Raw genomic sequence first — 21,728 nt, 5'->3', positions numbered from 1 at the left:
AAGACTATCCACAGGTTGTACAATAAATTTGTACAGGAAGGAACAGTATTGGAAGCGAAGCGACCTCGGCCTAAGCATGTTTGTTCGCCAGAGAATATTGAAGCGGTATGAGTTGCTGTACAGAGAAGACATGGGAAATCGTGTAGAAAGGCAGCAGTGCAACTGGGAATATCCAGATGCTCCATTCAATGCATTCTTAAAAGAGACCTCCATATGTACCCACACAAGATGACCTGTGCACAGAAGCTCACTGAAGAACATAAGCAGCAGAGACTACTGTTTGCTCAGTGGGCAGAGGATAGGGAAGAAACTCTCAACGACGGTTGGTTTTCAGACGAGGCGCATTTTCATTTAGACAGTGTGGTTAACAAACAAAATGTACACTTTTGGGCCACTTAAAACCCACAAGTGCTTCACAAACGACAACATTATGCTCCGAGGATTACAGCATGGGCAGCAATTTCCAGTCACGGACTTATTGGACCCTTTTTCTTTGAAGAAACTGTGAACAGCGAGCGTTATTTGAGCGTGCTTCGCAATAGCTTCATTCCACAGCTTCTTGCTACTGCCTTGCCCTTCAACACGCAGTGGTTTATGCAAGATGGAGCAAGGCCACATACTGCAAACACTGTGTTGGAGTTTTTACACAAGCATTTCGACATGCGGATCATTTCACTCAGGTTTCCAGGTCTCTTCAATAACGGACAAAATTGGCCCCCCAATAGTCCTGACCGCAATCCATGTGACTTTTTTCTTTGGGGGTACCTAAAGGAAAAAATTTTCCTGAATTGTCCACGTGATTTAATGGAGCTCAGAAGACTTATTCTTCAAGCTTGCAGTGAAATTACGGAAGACTCGTGCCGTAGGGTAATCATTAACTTCAGTGTTTGTTTGAAGGAAGTTAGGAAACGAATTGGTGGACATATTGAGCATGTGCTGAGTTAGAACAAATCTCCATCGATGGCTCTTCATTGTAGTATATGTTCCTTTCAGATTGCATTGACAATAAAGTTTATATTCAAAAACAAAATGGTAACACATTTCGTGCGCCACCCTGTACATGTATCGTTCACTGTGTTTTACATCTTTGTCCCTACATGCTGTTCCCAGTCATTCCCATTTTTTACTTGTGGGTGTAAGCTAACATGTAACACGGTGTACCAATGTGAACCATTACAATAAACTATATAATGGACAAGTCTATCATCTTCTCAATATCCAAGGACCCTCAACAATTACCCTGAACTAGGTAGCAACACAACTACATGCAGTTAGCTATGTTATTCTCTTGTTGTAGAGTACTGTGCATGGTATACACAACTTTGCCACTTCCTCATGTCGCTACCGCTACATTGCCACTGTCTCACATCACTAGGCTACATTTCCTTGTGGCTGGTAATCCTATATAGTAACTGTATTTGTATATATTCAATGCATTTCCAAATTCAAACAGATAACACCCCCAATTAGTTTGCAATACTGGTGTTCTACTGTATTAGTATGGAAGAAAGGATTAAACATTTTGAGAATTGTATAAGCACTGCATTGTAGCTGTTACTCATAGTTGTGCTTGCATATGAGTAAAATGAAAAGAAATGTGTGTTTGGTTTTACTGGCTTGAAGACCCAGTTCAGGATGTTTGGCCAACTTGTGCAAGTCTTTTTATTTGATGCCACTTTGGTGATTTGCACATTCATGATGATAATAAAATGATGATATGGACAACGCACCCACCCAGGCTCAAATTGACAAAATTCAAACTAGCTGGGAATTGAGCTCTTAACCCAGTGATCAAGGGAGAGCTACACTAACAACAAGAACATAGCTGTAGACACATGTCATTAGGTTTGTTACGATGAGTGGTGGTGACAGTACTAAAATAAAATGTGGCTTTCTGAAATCATCAAATAGTGTTATACTGACATTACATAACTTACAGTTCGGTGTGGCACAAATTTTATAATAACTGTAAGTGCAGTAATGTTAGCTACCCTCAAATGTCTGCCTGTGATCTGCAGCTGCCCTTGCATACCACAATCAAATGCAGCCTCATTAAAAGCCTCCCATGTTCTACATGAAGAGGCATGATTGTACTCATTATGTTGCATTATATTACAAAGAATATATCAAACAATTAAAGTTTTTTTTTATAAAAGTGATGAAGTTCAAAAGCCAAAGAGCATGTAAGCAACAAATTAAACCCACATACAGCTTTGAACAAAATACTTTATTTTTCCAACTAAGAAAAGAAAACTAACTGAACTAACAGTCAAAGAGTAAACGCTTAAATCTAATGTTTGCTGCACTTGCATGGAGTAAACAAAGCACGCATCAATGGAAACTCCCACCATGTTTCCACACAGCCCCCCCCCCCCCCCCCTTAAAGTGCGGAGCATCCAGGATAAATGGATACTTAACCCTTTTAGTGCCAAATACGATCTAATCGTGATCCAGATTTTCGGCGAAAAATGCCGGTAACGATCTGATCGTGATGCCTTTCTCATTCGCTAGGAAATACTAACAACTTTGCCTTCAAGCGCGGAAAAAATGAATGAGAAAGGCATCACGATCAGATCGTTACTGGCATTTTTCGCCGAAAATCTGGATCACGATCAGATCGTATTTGGCACTAAAAGGGTTAAAATTGACTTGTCTCCCCACTCTCGTATGGACGACTTGTTGCTGCAAGGATGAGGGAGCCAGCGTGGGCTGTTGCATTGTGGTTCCATGTCCTCTTGGCATGGGTTCTTCTGACATATCATGCATAGTGAGTTCCAAACTTTGGTCCTTCCCATCCTATTCAGTGTCATCATAATCCAGTTCTGGTAATACTCATGGTGGTTTTACCTTTTCTGTGGGCACTCTAATAGTTTTGTTGTTCTGTGAGATGTCCATAGTATGTGTGTTGCATCGTACTATTCGATAAGGTCCAGTATATGGAGGCTGTAGTGGCGCTCTGACTGAATCTGTGAGGAGCATGACATGTGTACAGTCTGCCAATGCCTTATGCACGAAAACTTATCACTCACCATGTCTAGATACTATAGGGCTTCTCGTTTTTTCAACATGCTGACGGATTTCATGTATCAGTGATGAGAGGTTTGTTGGCATTGGTCAACTGGCGGCAGATACATAATCTGCAGGGATTCTCAATGATTCCCCATACACCAATTCCACCACTGAGACACTAATGTCCATCTCATATGCGGTCCGTAATCCAAGGAGAACCAATGGCATGGCTTCTGTCCAGCTTCTTTGATGACACATGAGAGATGCCTTCAATGTCCGGTGCCACCTCTCCACCATATTACTGCTTGCTGGATGGTAGCTTGTTGTATGGTAGTGCTGGAACCAACATAAATTAGCTAGCTCGTTGAACAGACTAGACTTGAAATGGCGACCATGAGCTGTTGTGATATGAAGAGGGCACCCAAAGCGTTCCAGCCATTGAGAGACAAACGCCTTTGCCACCATTTCTGCCACTACGTCAGTGATTGGAAAGGCCTCCATCCATCTCGTGTATTTGTCTACCATTGTTAACAAGTATTTATAGCCATCCAAAACTGGGAGTGGACCCACTAAGTCCAGATGGACATGGGCAAATCTTGCTGATGATACTGTGAAATTCCCAATTTCCTCATGAACATGCTGTCCTACTTTGCAGTGCTGGCACTGTAGGCATGTGTGAGCCCATTCCCTGGCATCATTTTTTGTTGATGGCCAGACGAAACATGCTGTCAGTAACTTGATCATGGCACTTGCCCCTGGGTGTGCCAGGCCATGAACACTGTCAAATGCCACCTTACGAAATTGTTGTGGAATGTACGGGCATGACTTCTTTCTTGATATATCACACCATAATATAAGCCTTCTTCCTGGCATGAGTATCGGCTGTAAGTGTAACCCTTTCGTGTGACCCGTCAATAGCTTCTGTGGATCCAGATCCACTTCCTGCAATGTCGTGAGTTCTTCATAGTTTATTGTGCTGGTCACACTGCAAACATGATTGAAGTAATCTGCAACCAGATTCTCTGCATCTCTGATGTGCCTTATACCCGCGGTGAATTGACCGACAAACTCTATGTACCGGAACTGCCACAGTGAGCACTTATCGCTAATGTTACTGAAAGCTGACATTATAGGTCTATGATCAGTGAAAACTGTTACTGGCCTGGCTTCAATATATGGGCGGAAATGTTTGACACTTTCATATGTTGCTATAAACTCTCTGTCATATGCACTCCATTTTGTCTGTCAGAGTTGCAAAGGTAGCCAATGTCCATCGACTTGTTGTTACAAGACTGCACCAACTGTGACCTGGTTGACGTCTACAACAATACTCAATGGTGCTCCAGGTATGGGGCGTGTGAGCAACACTGCCTCCTCTAAGCTTCTTTGTAAGTCGACAAACATTTTGGTCATTTCTGGTGTCCATTGCAGCTTTTTCTTTCCTGTAGTAATCTTGCCAGCCAGGGCATTCATAAGCAGGGCCTGTGTTTCAGCACTGATTGTTAAATGACACCGGTAAAACTTACCATACTGAGATAATGCCTAAGCTGTTTGTAGTCTGTAGGTTTGGGTAGGCTGCGCAACACGTTGATCTTCTCCGGCAGAGACTATATAGCCAAGAAAAGTTAATTGACTCTTGCCGATGATGCATTTGCACTCATTTAACACTACTCCATATTTGTCAAGCCTCTGTTGTACCTCCTGAACATGTCTATCATGTGATTGCATATCCTCTGAGACTACCAAAATATCATCCAGATCTGCATAACAGAAAGGCAATCCCTGGAGCACATCTTCAATGAATCTTTGCCAGGATTGGACCACAATTTTGTATCCAAATGGCATAAACAGAAATTAGAATAGCCCAAAGGATGTGATTGCTGCCATCTTTGGCATGTCAGTCGAAGCCACAGGAATCTGATTGTATGCCTTATGACAATCCAGTACTGAGAATACTTTCACACCTGCTAGAGCGTAGGTAAACTCTTGAATGTTTTGTATGGGTACTTATCCAGGATTGTTCTCGTGTTCAATCAGTCATAGTCACCATAGGGATGCCATGAGCTGTCTTTCTTGTGTACCAGGTGGAGAGGGGACACTCAAAAACTGTCAGACTTTCTACTTATTCCAGCCTGGACTATTTCCTCAAATATTGCTTTTGTCTCCACTAATCACTCTGGGGATAATCTGTGGACATGTCTTGATACTGGCGGACCTTGGGTGGTGCTATATAATGCACTATGTTATGTTTAACTACTGGAGTCTTTATGGCTTCTTGTGGGGGAGACTGTATAGCTGAGCTCCTAAAACAGCCTCTGCCACACTGCACCAAAAACCTTTTATCATGCCCCTATTTGATCCGGTAGCACGAGAGTTATTTGTCAAGTCCATGGTGAGTGAAAAATGAGACAGAAATCTGTGCCTAAGATCGGTTGTAAAATATCTGCTACTACAAAATTCCACTTATAACAGCTAAATAAACCAATATCTATTACAAGCTCTTTATAACTGTACATGTTTATACTTGAATTGTTAACTGCTATCACATGTCCTTCTTAACAAAGGTCAGGTCTGGCAAGGTACTCACTTATGAGCCAGTGTCTGCTAGGAAGTTGAGGCCTGAGGGTCTATTCACCACTTGTAATCTGTGCAATGTTAGCTTACACTCCCAAGGTGATGCAGAGTGGCATAAAGGTGCAGCATACAGAAAGCCTTCAAGTGCCTTATCTTGATTTTGTGTGTTGCTGCCTGCAACTGTGACCTGGTTCCTCATTCGTATACGGCGCCGTTCGTGAGCTCCACAGACCTTGCTACCTAGAGCGGGCGCCTTCTTCATTTAGGTATCCACAAGATTTTGTGCATCTGTAGCTAGTGGCCCGAATCATCTGTGATACCAGCAAAAATTGTTGGTGTGAGCTTGATCCTGTTTGGTGTGTGACCTCTTCATGTTACTGGTGAACCTGGTGGATGTCTGCAGTTCCAAGTCATATTTTCCATCACATCTTGCAGTTTCCTGATCCCCTCAATGATGCCTGGTTTTTGTCTGTAACCTGTGGCTGCACAGATAAACTTCGGTTCTTCTAACCATTCTGATGAGTCATCAGTGGCTTCTGTTGCAGAGGTGGCAGGTGACGTTGCTACAGACGCTACGAGTGTCAACCGTAGAGTAGCAAAAGCTCTGTCAGCTATTTGCAGTTGTTTATCAAGACACTGTCCTTCATATACAGTCAACATCAGTTGAACTTGATGAGGAAGCTGCTGTCGCCAGACATGTAGTAACAATTCATATTTGTTGACTATAGTGCGTAAATGTCCCCAAAATTCAGATGAACTTCTGTCCCCACATTTCTCCTGAAACATCACCTGGGAAAGGCTCTGTTCAGGTAATTTCATGCAGTGAGGAATCAATGCCATTTTAAGTGTGTTGTATGATTGTTGGAGCGGCAGATGTATGATCGAGGCTATCGCTGTTGCCCTCTGATCCAGGTTGCTAATTGCGAGAGTGAATTTTTCGCAGTCTCTGGTTATGCGTTGTTGCTTGAAGATATTCTCTATTATTGCAAACTGTACATCTGGTTGCATAGGCATGAATGGAGGCACTCCTAACTGCAACCATGGTGCAGCCGATAATGGCACCTTCTTGCATGAAAAATCTTTGGCATTTGAGTATGCTTGTGGTGTGGCTGCTACTACTGGAGTTTGCAAATTCATGGAGTCTCTTTTGCTATCATTCTTCGGTATTGTAAGCTGTCGTATCTCACTGTTTGTTGCTTGCAAAATTTTGTTAGCTTCTTTCACCTTTGGCAAAACTGCTGCACAATATTAAGTAGCGAGAATGTTTCTTATTTTTCCCGGGGTCCCCAATTATGTAGGCAACAAATTAAACCCACATACAGCTTTGCACAAAATACTTTATTTTTCTGACTTGGAAAAGAAAACTAACTGAACTAACAGTGAAAGATTAAAGACTTAAATGTAACGTTCACTGCACTAGCATGGAGTAAACAAAGCATGCATCACTGGCTACTCCCACATTCCAACAAGCAAATAACTTTTTCAAAGAGTAACTATTGTTCCAATTTCATGTTATAGTCTTAAAAACAATAAATATCTTGAGCTACACACTTTTTAAAATAACCTGTATTTGTCCTCTGCATTTAAGCTATTTCCAGACCAGATTTTATTGAAATTAGTTCAGTGGTTTAATCATGAAGGCATAACAGGCAGAGTTTGGCATTTATAATATTAGTATGAAAGTATGGATGTTACACATATTATTTATTTACCTTTATTCTCCAAGGATGATCCCACAATGATATAGGACTTGTCAGTGTAATATAATGCAAATCAATAGGCCAAAATATACAACACACAACATACATAAAGTGCTTTAAAGGATAGAACATGTAGCCTACGGGGACAGAATAGAAGGTTGGCCATGACCTCGGTTAATGGACCACCCAGCATTTGCTGTGATATCCAGAAAAATCATGGTAAACCCAAATCAGAATAGCTGGACAGAGCAAGCCCTTCCTCCTGAATATTAGGTCAACGTCTTAACAGCTTCACTGCCTCATGTGATAAGTCCCTGTTGTATAAGTTCCTTGATTTGCACACAATTTGTTTCATGTAACTTGCAATATACAATATACTTTTGTTCTTAAAGGATATGAAGAGTCCAAAAAGAATGTGAGAAAGACACTGATGAATTGAGACTGATCATTATAGGTAATGTCAAATGCAGAAGCTACATATGAACAAGTACTATGATAAGAAATTAAGAAAAACAACTAGTGATTCATGGTACATTACCTGTGAGCGAAACCTGATTATGGAGGAACTGCTGGTATTGGTGGTAACATATTGTTCACAATTATCTTAGCACGAACTTTAAAGAAGTCTTTGTATCTTATACCTGTTGCTATTTAAGGGGGGTAGGACGTAAAATGGGCCGACTTGGAGCAGGAGAGGCACCACAGGACATTTTACTTTCTACTGTCTATAATTTTACAAATAAATTCATAAAACTTTGTCAGCATGACCAGGAAGGATTCACGATTCACACTCATAGCAGTGGAAGTGCAAAAATATAACAAAATAATTTTTTTTTAGATATGAAATTTCATCATTTTTTCACTTACTGTTGGCTGCATTTGATGCTATAGGTCCATTTTTTTTTTTTTTTTTTCACAAGTAAAAGAGACTCTTTGATGAATTTTGCACAGCATACGAACCATACTTACAGGTGTATGAAACTCTAGAATTTTCCAAATCTATTAAAAACTGTGGTAAAAATTGAGATAATTAACTACAAAATTTGATTTTTTTCTAAACATAAAGTTTAAAACATAACAGCTCATCCATTTTTTCATAAATTAATAGATTCTAGAGCTTCAGACACCTGTAAGTATTGTTTGTATGCTGTGCAAAATTCATCGAACAGTCTCTCTTACTTATTAAGAAAAGTGTACCTATAGCAACAAATGCAGCCAATAGTAAGTGAAAAAAATGATGAAATTTCACATGTAAAAAAAAATTATTTTGTTATGTTTTTGAACTTCCGCTGCTATGAGTGTGAATCCTGAATCCTTCCTGGTCATGCTGACAAAGTTTTATGAATTTACTTGTAAAAGTATAGACAGTGGAAATTAAAATGTCCTCTGGTTCCTCTCCTGCCCCAAGTCAGCCTGTTTGACATCCTACCCCCCTTAATGTAAGTGTTGGCACCAAAGATAATTTTCATTTGCTTTCACAATTTTTTCAATGTAGTCTAATTGCCTCTTCTGACAGTGATTGTTTATGATTTGTCTGTTTTTAGTTGCCCATGTGTTTTATGATGAATAGACTTGGAACTAATACATCTCAAGATCTCTTAAGATCTATGACAGCATCACAAGTAAAACTGAATTAATGAAAATCCTGGAAAAGACTACTTACAGTGTTCCAAGAACCAGCTTTACGTGCTGAATCTGGGAATTTACTATAAACCCCTACATACCGCTCCCATAGGGGTTTTAAGGACAATCTTAGATTAATAACAGTGTGCACAGAGGTGCTCAAGTGATCACTCTTACTCCACTCCATATATAATTAGAACAAGAGGAAGTCAAAATAACTGATGTAATGGGATGTATCTTGTGCAATGTACTTCACACAAGTTTGCAGAATATGGATGTAGATCTAATACTTTTGTTTCATTGTCATCACTGTCAAATGTTAATTAAAACCTATTCAAGATAAAAACTATTTCTATATTAATTTAAAAACCGAAAATAATTAAGTAGACATAGTTATAACAGTAAAAGTACATGAAAGGGAAGTAGTAATTAAGAGGCGAGTAAGACAGAATTGTTTTTCACTTGGTACAGTGAGCAAGCAGTAAAACAAACTAAAGTTAAATGTGAAAAGGGTATAAAAACTCAAGGAGAAGAAAATAGAAGGTTTGATTTGGCAAATTTATGACTAACAAAACATTTTAACCAACAAATATATGAATATAGGTGTCAGGAAATCCCTTTCAAAATCATTTGTATGGAGTACACTGTTATATGGAAGTGAAATTTGGACTCTGCATAAATTAGAAAGGAACTGAATTGAAGCTGCTGAAATGTAGATGTGGTGAAAAATGACAAGGCTAATCTGAATTGAGAGAAAAGCCAACCTGCAAATCTTAATGGAAATCAGTGAATAGAAAAGATTGGCAAATGAAATGGAAAAGAGAAAAATAAAATTTATTGGGCATGTCATCAGACACATCACTTTCATTATTAATATCTTTGAAAGGAAAGTTCTAGGGAAGAAAGGAGGAGGGTGGCCTAGAAAGAAGTATTTGGAAGACACTGGAAAAAGAATAGGATGTGACAGCTACATGGAACTGAAACGAACTGCCATAACAGAAAAGAGTGGTTGTGTTGATAAGAAATCAACCTTTAGAGTATGTAGGCTATGTATAGAGTTTGCTGATGATATTGTAATTCTGTAAGAGATCCCAAAGGACTCAGAAAATCTGTTGAATAAAATGGACACTGCCTTGAAAAGAAATTAAAGAAAAACTTAAGTAAAAGTAAAACACAGGGAATGGAATGTGCTTAAAGTAAGCCAAGTGGTGCTGAGGGAGTTAGTTTGTAAAATTAAATGCTGAAAGTAGTAGATAGGTTTTGCTATTTGGGCAACAAAGTATCTGATGACAGTGGAAGTGAATTTTCTTTCAGGAGCATTGACAGTGGAAGTGAACTGGATATAAATGTAGACTGGTAAGAATAAGAAAGCTTTCCTGAAAAAGAGAAATGTGTTAACACTGAATATCAATTTAAGTGTTAGCATCTTTTTTCAAAGTATTTGTTTGGAGTATAGTCTTATATGTATAATGAAAGAAGGATGATAAACAGTTCAGACAAAAAGAGAACAGCTTTTGAAATGTGATGCTGAGGATTATATCAGTACAGTGAGAAGCTAATTACCAGTACTGAACCGAGTTGGGAAAATAAAGCCTTATGGCGCACCTTAACTAAAAGGTGGGATCGATTGACAGAGGACATCTTAAGACACTAATCCACCAAGAATTAATTTTGTAAGGGAGGTAAGTGTGTGATATGTGCAAGTGGTGGGGGTGGGGAGTAGAACAAGGTTTGAACATCATAAACAGGTTCAAAATACGGTAGGGTGCAGTACTTAGGAGGATATGAAGTGATGTCCTTAGTATAGACTAGCATGGAGAAAGACATCAAACCTGTCTCTGGACTGATGACTACCACAGCAGCAACAACAACTACTATTCTGTCACCATTTGATACATTTCTGTATTTTCTATAAATCATCTTGAGCAGAATATTCCTTTTTTCAGTACATAAAATTTTAATAATTGGACACAAAATTATTCTGAAACAATGGAAAAATTATCCAGGCGCTATTACAGCTCTTTCAGGTTTTTTATCAATAGGAATTGATGAGTGTTTGTTTCTCTTGTTGCCTAGTCTCAATGAAGTTTAATTTACCATTGATCTTCAGTCAGTAATGGATTGTCATGTCAGTGGGTGTGCTGTCATTGGGTTCCATATGGCCTTGTTGCCAAAACTTGTCTCTATAAACTCTTCTAATCTAACATCACACTGTACTCAGAATAACTAAGCCATAATTTGCAACAAGATGGTTAATAAAAACATGAGAGATTGAACATAACAAAAATTTCTTGTAAGATACAATGAAATATACAAAGTTGCCTCTAGGTAACTGGGTGAACCTTTAAATAAAAAAAATCAGTATTAACAAGAATTATCTTTCTTTATGCTTAAATTATAGCACCTGATTTATTTTGGTTTGAACAGCCAGTGAATGTGGTAGAAAGGTGTTAGGTGCCAGCCTCAATTCGAGAAACAGCACGAGAGTAGTTCATCCGTTCACTGCATTACTTGCTTCTAAGTAGAAGAAAGTCACATACACTGACAGAAAAAATATCACAACATCAAGACAGAGTTTCTAAATCTGAAAAATGGTATCTATTCAAATTTTGCACCAATTGCACAAGAGTGGTGCTAGTAGCACTACTAAGATGATGCAAATCAGGTTTGATTTAAATACAGGCTGTAACAGCTGTGAGTGTTAGTTGCCTTTGAGATTGCATGTGGTGAGTTGATGTTAGTCAAGAATGCCTTCAAGACAACAAAGACACCATTATCAAAACTTCACCGAGTTTTAAAGAAGTTGTGTAATAACGCTACAGGAAGCTGGATGTTCTTTCAACATTATTGCAGAAGAACTTGGCATGAATGTAGCCACTGTACATGATTACTGGCAGTGGTGGTCATGAGAATATATGGTCACAAGAAGACTGCGCTCCAGGTGGCCAAGTGGCATTATCAAGAGGGAAGACCAGCGTGTTCAGTGTATGGCTCTTTCATATTGTACTGTATCTGCAGCAGGAATCTGAGCAGCAGTTGGCACCACAGTGACACAATGAACTGTTACAAATTGTTAACTTTAAGGATAGCTCCAAGCCAGACACCCTGTAGTGTGTTTACCACTGAGCCCAAACAACAACCATTTGGGACTTCAGTGGTGTCAAGTGAGCTCATTGGAGAGCAGGGTGAAGGTTTGTAGTGTTTTCTAACGAAAACTGCTTCTGCATCAGTGCCAATGATGGCTCTGTGTTGGTTAGAGGGAGACCGGTTGAGAACCTGCACCCAGCCTGTCAACATGCTAATCACAATGGGCCTACATCTGGAGTTCTGGGTAGAGATTTTGTAGGACAGCAGAAGCACTCTCATGGTTATCTCACCCACCCTGACTGCAAAACTGTATAGCAATTTGTGCTTCCATTCATGAACAACATTCCAGCGGGTGTTTTCCAACAGGTTAACACTCATCCACAAACCACAGTTGTAACCCAACATGCTCAACAGAGTATCAACATTGTTGCCTTGGCCTGCTTGATCACTACATCTGTCCCCAACTGAGAACATATGGGACATCATCGGACGACAACTCCAGTGACAGTCAGAAGCAGCACTAACTGTCTCCATATTCACCTACCAAGTGCAACAGACATTGAACTCCATCCCACAAACTGACATCTGGCACATGTACAACACAATGCATGCTTCCACTGAACATCCTGGTCATTACACTAGTTACTGAGAGTCATAGGCCACTACACTCGGTCCATTCATCTGATAAATATGTTGAAAAGGTTTGTGCTACAACAATACTTCTATTCTGAAATGGAGTTGCATAGCTTAACGCATAGCAAAAAAGTTTTCACAACAGATACTAGCTTGATAAATTGTTTTTTGGTGGGGTACACTGACAAATCTGATAGTGGCATTTAGCCAGTTTTTGTCAATTGCCTGCAGAAATGTCCAGGTGGTTCTCCATCCCTACCTCAGTAAAACAATAGTCGAACAGTTAAATCATGAAAATGCACAGAAGGAAGCTTAAATGATTCTCCAGAAGATATGCAACCTCAAATTGTGTTTAATGGTATGAAAGACAGTGCATCCTTCCATATGGATAGAATTCTCATCTAATGACTTTTTCTTTCTCCATTTGTAATAATGTTCTCTGAATGAGATTTAGACAGGCCTTCGTTCCCTCTTCATTAAACCAGAGGAACTATTTTGACTCTTCTTTTGATTAAACACTTGAAATGATGAAAATGTTCCAGCTAATGCAGCATAAACAGTTAAGGATAATTTTGCATCCCTTAATATAATGAAGTTGTTAGTTTCAGTTTGAACTTGCATATCAAGATCAATGATTCAAGCACCTACCAAGTACTGAAAGGTACAACAAATGTATGGAAGGCTGCAGTCTCAGTGTGCATTACCAAATTGTGGATGAAGTCAAAATGGAATTAATGTCAGAAATCATTGCTTTTATTTTTTGTATGTATTATTACCATATCAGAAACAAATAGTTAAGTTTGAACAGTTCACGGGAATGCAGTTACAAAAAATCTTCCACATCGTATTTAAGGCACTAAGCAAACAGAGTATACACCAGGAGCAACTTAAAGCTCCCAATCAATAGCTCAGACCAAAATGTATTGTTCAACTTAAGTTCTGTGCTTTACGCACTCAGATTATGGGTTGTATTATAAAGATTAAAGCTAACAGTTGACAAATTAAGTATCACTAGTTGCAGTTAATGAACATACACTATTGTGTCACAAACCTCTCTCTCTCTTACCTTTTTGCCAGGTGAAGAGGGAATAAAAACACCACTTCCAAAACCTTTGACTATTTTTCCTACTGGTTCAGCATACGTAGGACCAACATCCTCTTCAGGAACAAAATATGGGTTTGGATCAAAATATTGAGTTCGATGAATTGCTGACAGGAAAGCAGGTCTTTTATTGACTAACATATGTTGTATGTATTTATTCCTGTAGTCCTGAAGTTCTCCACGATAAAGGCTCTCTCTGTAGTACAAAAAGTTGTATACAGTTATGGTATGTACATACATATTAGATTCCTAAACAAAGCACAATCACAAAGATGTCAGTCAGTTTAGAAAAAAAGAAAAGAAATTGGCTTGAAAGCTGAGTATGTTTTTACCCTAGTAATACTGAACAGAAGTGTTATATACATTCTACTTAGGTCACAATCTACTTCCATTGTCTACACATAAGAGACAGCTCCACACAATTGAGTTGGGTGACAGTTAGTGTTGGTAGATTTGTTGGAGTCAGTTAGTTACCTAGTTATTTGCGTAGATCTGGATTGAATTTGTGACCATTCACTAGAAGGTGGAACATGTCAGTAAGTCGGTCGGTTGGTCGGTTGGTTGGGGGAAGAGACCAAACAGCGAGGTCATCAGTCTCATTGGATTAGGGACGGACGGGGAAGGAAGTCAGCCGTGCCCTTTCAGAGGAACCATCCCGGCATTTGCCTGGAGCGATTTAGGGAAATCACGGAAAACCTAAATCAGGATGGTCGGACGCAGGATTGAACCGTCGTCCTCCCGAATGTGAGTCCAGTGTGCTAACTGTCAGTAAGTTCCTCTGCACAAACATCCCTACATTTAATTATTAACATAGTTGTATTTTTACATCAATCTTTATGTACAGTCAAATTAAATGAAAGGAACCCACCCACAGGCAGACATAATCTGTTGAGTACAAGAAGCAGTGAAGCAGAAACGGTTTCAGTTTTTTAATTTTTTTATGTTTCTTTTATTTACTTATTTTTTAAACACCTGCAAGCACAAGTGAGGTGGTCACATATTTTTTTAAGCCTGCATATTTTTCTCCTAAGACACTGGTGTAAGATTTAGTTGTAGACACTGTACATTATTTCTGTTCCTAGTACTATACTTCTGAATGCTATAAATATTTTCAGATTGTGATGATTCTTCACAACAAACTTCGTAAGACAGAAAACTCATTGAACAGCTGATTTGCTCAGTTTGCATGAAGGCATCATTCACCAAATGAATTGCTACGGAGGTTTAACTGAATAAGATCAGACTTATATAAAGCTACTCAAGCAGTTAAATATTGGTTCTTCTATTGTTCATAGACTCTAAAACAAATTTCTAACTGAAGGGAAGCCAATAAGAAACAATGAAGCAAGGACAGCCAAGAGCTATGACATACTTCAGAGATTAATATTTGTTGTTATGTGCTACAAACAGTATAGCTGTGATTCAGCCTCAATTATGGTCTGCCCCTGTAGCAATAATGTGAATTGAAGGCTCCATGAAAATAGTATGTATGCAAGGTGGCCAGAATGTGTCTAGTGCCCACCAGTAGTCACAGACTGGAACATCTGCAGTGGGCACAGCTACTGTAATCTGGACTGCAGAGCAAAGGAAGTTCATTCTTGTGATGACTGAGTCCTAGCTTAGGTTGCAAAACGTTTTGATTTTGTGAAAAAATATCCTTTATCATGCACTGAATATCTATAAAAGGAATTACTGCAGATGAGACCATGGCTGTGCAAGAGATAGCAGATCTTTGGTTGGAAAGAAATGATATCTATGTCTTTCCATGTAGAACTCTGACTGTGCAGGTCTATGGATCAATTTTCTTCTCTTCTTCGTATGTATCAATGATGATGATTGCACTATTCAATTTTCTTTCTGTTTGCAAATGATTCAATTTTCACTCTGAAAGGAGAAGAACATTGTGTAAAACACTTAGCAAGTTCCATCAAAAATTGTGTGCAGACTATTGATGAACCACTAACTCACCCCTGTGACTATTCTTTCCAGGCACGTACTTTTCCAGAAGCACTGAAACTATCTAAAGTAAGTCCAATTTATACAAAGAAGGTGAGAGTAAAGACATAAATAACTATAGGACTACCACAATTACATCCTGTTTCTGAGTACCACAATCACATCATGTTTCTCTAAATTACTTGAAAAAATTATGCACAAAAAAACTGATGGGCTCCACAGATAAAAAGATATACTGAGTTTATTCCAACATGGGTTTATAAACAATAAATAAACAAAAATGGCAGTATATGACTGCACTACTATGATACTATATCTGTCAGATAAAAAACAACCCACCAAGGACATATTTCTAAATCTATCGAAGGCCTTTGACACAGTGGATCACAAAATATTACAGGAAAAAATTGAACACAATGATATCAGAAGATTCACAAATTATTGAATTGCATCATTTCTAATCAGTTCCATGTAGAAAGTCAGCATGAAATACAATAACAAACAACTCAGTTGAATAACTGAAATCCTATTTAATAGTTAAACAAGATGTGCCATGGCACAGGCCTCAGTATTGAAGTCTCTACTAATCCTTCTTTATATTAATGACTTCAGCCTGAATGTACATCACACAAAACCATAATATTTGCAGATGACACAACTGTGCTCCTCACAGGGAAGAACTGCATCAGTGTGTAACTCCTCATCAGATGTGACAGATGCTGTAGTACCCATGGACATAAACTGTATCTCTACAATGACTGTCTCCCTCACACACTGTTTATTGACTTGTGCATGTTTAATAAACTGCTAAAAATGCAAGTGGGCACAGGAGCTGCAGTGACTTCAGTAAAAGCACAAATGTAGTGGACTTGGGCTTCCTTCAACTCACACAAGTTTCACAGAAGTTGATTAGTTACAATAAACAGCAGATTCTAATCCTACATCAGTTCTCCACACCTGTATCCTACAAAGCTGTTGTTTGTTCTCTCACCTTCCTTGCTGTGGATCATTTCCACACCGCAGACCTGTTCAGGTTGGATGCATTTAATGCTTTTGGTTTTTTTCCATTTCCAATCAGGTAAATTTAGTGTCAGATCAAGTTTCATATCAGCAACTGAAGTCCCTCTGCTCTGAGTTCTTGTCACTGTTTTCTCCTGGGCTCGGTTGTTCTATTGGTTTTCTGGCCCATGTTACCATGAAAGTGTCTGTCTGCCCTCATTTTTTTCAGGTGTGGCAGTTGTCTGTTGCATTGTGCAACTCTGTCAAGGCCAAATTAGGCCATTTGACATTGCTCAGTGTCATTCAGCCTATTTCTTCCAGTGAATGAGCTACATCACTGGTCATCATTAAGAAGCCAACGGGTAAGCTTTGCCTCTGTGGCAGCTTCAGTGTCATGATTAACACACAGTCCTTGACAGATACATACCATCTGCCTACCCTGATGAGTTGCTCACAAAACTATCAGGCAGCCACCATTTCTCCAAGATTGACTTGTTGGAAGTATACCTCCAACTCCTCTTGAATGAGGCCACTAAGTAACTTCTCATTGTCAAGGCACATTTCGGCCCATACCAATATCAATGCTTGCCTTTTGGCACTGCTAGCACACGCACAATTTTTCAGAGTTTTCTAGAACAGCTGACAGCCTCTGTACCTGGCTATATCAATTACCTTGATGATATCATTGTTTCAGGGTCCTCCATCAAAGACCACCTTAGCAATCTTTGATCATTGTCTTCTGTTTTGCAGTGTGCAAGTCTCACATGCAGTCTCACCAAATCTGAGTATATAGTTTTTGAGGTTTCTTGCACAAGGGTCAAGCCATTGTGTCACCACGTTGATGCAACTGTGGTTTTGCGACGACTGACCTCTGTTAATGAACTACATGCATTTCTAGGTAAAGTTGCATGTTACCATACATTTTTACTGGATGCATCCACTGTTACTCACCCACTACACGTGCTTTTGCATAAAAATGTGACTTTTTTCTGGTCCCCAACTTGTAACTGAGTGTTCAGTATGCTTAAATCTAAGCTTCAGTCTGCCTCTTGCCTGACCACTTTTCAGCCAGGTCAACATCTTGTGTTGGCTACAGGTGTGTTTCAACACAGTCTCAGCACAATTGTGGCACACAGTACTTGGATTGATCTGAACAACCCATTGCTTATGCTTCTAATACCTTAATTCCCCCTAAGCAATGGTATTCTCTGTTTGAAAAGGAGGCTTTAGCAACAGTGTCAACCCTCAAGAAATTTCACACTTTGTGTATGGTTCTAAGTCCCATTTAATCATGGCTCTCAAGCCATTGGTTGCACTTTTCAACATTTTGGCTTCCATGCTGGACAAGGCAGTGCATTGTTTGCAGCAGTGGTCTCTCTTCCTCTCCTGTTATCATTATCAGATCCATTACTGGCTGATTGTGCAACATCCCCATGCCAATGAATTATCTCACCTTCCATTCGAGCTGGACCCAGTGTTTGATCAGGATGAGTTGCTTTGTTTCAGTTCAGATACTGAGAGCCAGAATGCAGTCGATGGTCTTATCACCACTGTTGTCATGATGGCAGCGGCTGTTACTGTGCATCCTGTACTCAGTTGGGTCCTGCAGTACACTTTGACAGAAAAAGCCCTGAGCCGTGCTTTGTTTCCATTGTGTAATTACTTCTCCCTTCAGCACTGCCTTTCAGTGTTTGATGGGTTTCTCTCATTAACTGTGCTCCATGGTTTATGATTTCCACTTCCTTACACCATAAAGTACTGAGGCTTTTGCATATTGTTCATAGGAGGACCTCTTGCACCAGAGCTTTGGCCTGCCAGCACACGTATTGGCTGTGCATAGATGAGGACATTACATGGCTTTCACTGCTTGCACTCACTGTGTTCAGAAACTGGCATCCCCGCAGTCATCTTTTTCCTCCTCCCAAACACTGCAGTGCCGTGGGAGCATCTACATGTCAATTTTGCTGGGCCCTTCGAAATCAGTATTGGATCATTGTAGTGGATGCCTATCCCAAGTTTCCCTATGTGGATTGTTGTCTATCCACGTCCTTGGTGGCCACTATTTTGGCCCTGTCTAAGTTTTTTGTAATTGAGGGACTTCCATATACTGTGGTTATTGATAATGATCCCAATTTGTTTCTCTAGAATTTGCATCTTTTTGTCAGGCAAGTAATATTCAGCATCTCACAGCTCCCCCATTTCATCTTCATTCTAATGGTGAGGCCAAACACATGGTTCTGATGCTTAAAACTCATATTTGGAAGTATGTATCTGGCAGGTCACTCCTTCACCTGCTACATCAGGCATCATGTCCGTGGGCATTGCTGGTTCTATGAGAGTTCCAGCTGGGTGCGCCTGTTTGGACTTGAGATTTTGACTGCCAGCCAAACTGGGTTCCTGCAATCATTGAGTGTTGCCAGGGTTGGCACCTGCGGATAAATCACACTCCTGACTGGTGGATGGTCTGTCACTTCGACCTTCTATGGCTGCGAATGGCAGGGCTTGTTCCCTGTGTTCTAGATGGTCCAGTTCACAATACAGAGGGGGTCACCACATGGCAGATCACTGTCTGGGATTTCCTGCTTCCACCTACACTCCTCACCTGCCTTCGTCAGTGCAGGCCCCGCTACACCTGACACTGCAGCTGTGCCTGTTGAAGCCTCCTGCGCCGACCACTGACCTCAATGAGAATGACATTATGGAGATGATATCCCTGGTCCTGCTCTGTGGCAGGAGGCATGGTTGTCAGAGGGAAGTCAAAGATATTCTACTGTAAGTACTGTGCCAGCTTCAAACCAAAGAGGATGCATACAGAAGTAAAGAGGTATACAGTATAAAGATAAACACAACTATGTAGGATGAAAAGATGCATGAATGGCTAAAGAGGAAAAGGAAAGAGGAGAAGACTGAAGAGTAAATGGGAGTGAGGTTGTTTAACATAGGTTCAGTCCAGGGGGATGGCGGTATGAAAGGATGTGTTGGAGTGCAAGTTCCCATCTCCGCAGTTCAGAGGGACTGGTGTTGGGTGGGAGAAGCCAAATGGCACATACGGTGTAGCAGGGTCCTAGGTCCCTAGAATTATGCTGGAGGGCATGCTCTGCTACTGGGTATTGGACATCTCCTAGGCGGACAGTTCGTCTGTGTCCGTTCATGCGCTCAGCCAGTTTAGTTGTTGTCATACCGATGTAAAAGGCTGTGCAGTGCAGGCATGTCAGCTGATAAATGACGTGTAGTTTCACATGTGGCCCTGCCTTGAATTGTGTATGTTTTACCAGTAGTGGGGCTGGAGTAGGTGGTTGTGGGGGGATGCATGGGGCAGGTTTTGCAGTGGGGTCGCTTACAGGGGTAGGAACCGCTGGGTAGAGAAGGTAGTCTGGGAATATTGTAGGGTTTAACAAGGATGTTACAGAGGTTAGGGGGGCGACGAAAGGCAACTCTGGGTGGTGTGGGGAGAATTTTGTCAAGGGATGATCTCATTTCAGGGGTTGACTTGAGAAAGTCATATTCCTGCCGGAGTAATTTGTTGATTTATTCGAGGCCAGTATAATATTGGGTTACAAGGGGGATGTTTCTGTGTGGTCTGGGGGTAGGAACATTGTTGTTGGACGGGGAGGAATGTATTGCTCGGGAGATCTGTTTGTGGACAAGGTCTGCAGGATAGTTGCGGGAGAGGAAAGCGCTGGTCAGGTTATTGGTGTAATTGTTGAGGGATTCGTCACTGGAGCAGACACGTTTGCCACGAATACCTAGGCTGTAGGGAAGGGAGCGTTTGATGTGGAATGGATGGCAGCTATCAAAGTGAAGGTACTGTTGTTTGTTTGTGGGTTTGATATGGACAGAGATGTGGATGTGAGCTTCAACAAGATGAAGGTCAACATCCAGGAAGGTGGCTTGGGTTTTGGAGAAGGACCAGGTGAAATTCAGATTCGAAAAGGAGTTGAGGTTATGGAGGAAATTAAGGAGTGTTTCTTCACCATGAGTCCAGACCACAAAGATGTCATCTATAAACCTATACCAGGCCAGGGGAAGCAGCTGTTGGGTCTTCAGGAAAGCCTCCTCCATGCGGCCCATGAAGAGGTTGGCATAGGACGGAGCCATGCTGGTTCCCATGGCCGTTCCCCTGATTTGTTTGTAGGACTAGCCTTCAAAAGTGAAGTAATTATGGGTGAGGATGAAGTTGGTAAGTGTGATAAGGAACGAGGTTTTTGGAAGATCTTCGGGTGGGCGTTGGGAGAGGTAGTGCTCAAGGGCAGAGAGACCATGGATATGTGGGATGTTTGTGTAAAGGGATGTAGCATCTAAGATCTGACAATTGACAAACGCTGTGAATGAGCAGGAGAATGTGTTTATCTTGAAGTGGAAGTGAGGTCAAAAGGATATCACATGTGGAGCCCTGGAAAGAGAAAAATCCTTTTGTGAAGAGGTGCCTCCTTTGATGAGAGAATATTCCCTCTGAAGGCAACAATAAACAAAGAACTGTGTCTTCCAGGGGAAGTAAACACAAAGCAAATGACAACAGCTCCTCCACAAAACAATGAGGTGACAGCAGACACCAATATGGTGTGATTGAGCTTCCCAGATCTGTCAACAGACAGTGACAACACACTACTGAGGAATTCAGAACCAGTAACACATGATGTAGTTGAGTCAAGAGATGTTTGCAGAGATACAGACCAATCCTGAGTCAGAGAAGAATATAGACACGATACAGAAGGTGGTTTAGTTACCAACAGCTAAGATAGTGATTTGCGAGAGGAGTTCAATCAGTGCTGGAAAGTGGAATTTCCTGTGCAAATAGCAAAATGGGGTTACAACAGTCTTCACATCTGGTGAAAGCCAAAAAGTGTGGTTTGCATCTCTTTGTATGATTTTTAGCTACCATGTGTCAGCTGAATCTGTCTGATCCAATCTCAGTAGAAGAGGCTTTAGCCTCAGATCACAGGGATGAATGGTATACAGCCATGGAGTTGGAGGAGCCTAAAACACTGCAACACATGGCAACTTGTCGACCCATCAAAAGCTGATCATGTTATTGAAAGTAAGAG

General features: G+C 40.5%; 1 protein-coding gene across 1 annotated transcript in view; it reads right to left on the bottom strand.

The window, feature by feature from the left end:
- Positions 1-21,728, bottom strand: part of LOC126458858 (UPF0602 protein C4orf47 homolog) — a 166,734-nt gene that overhangs the window by 9,074 nt on the left and 135,932 nt on the right. The window contains exon 8 of the mRNA XM_050095821.1: positions 13,693-13,924. Coding sequence (XP_049951778.1) covers positions 13,693-13,924 — 232 coding nt within the window. The remainder of the gene's footprint in view (positions 1-13,692; positions 13,925-21,728) is intronic.

This window comes from Schistocerca serialis, chromosome 1 (genome assembly GCF_023864345.2).
Source record: "Schistocerca serialis cubense isolate TAMUIC-IGC-003099 chromosome 1, iqSchSeri2.2, whole genome shotgun sequence".
Lineage (NCBI taxonomy): Eukaryota > Metazoa > Arthropoda > Insecta > Orthoptera > Acrididae > Schistocerca > Schistocerca serialis.
This window is presented reverse-complemented; position numbering and strand designations above follow the sequence as displayed.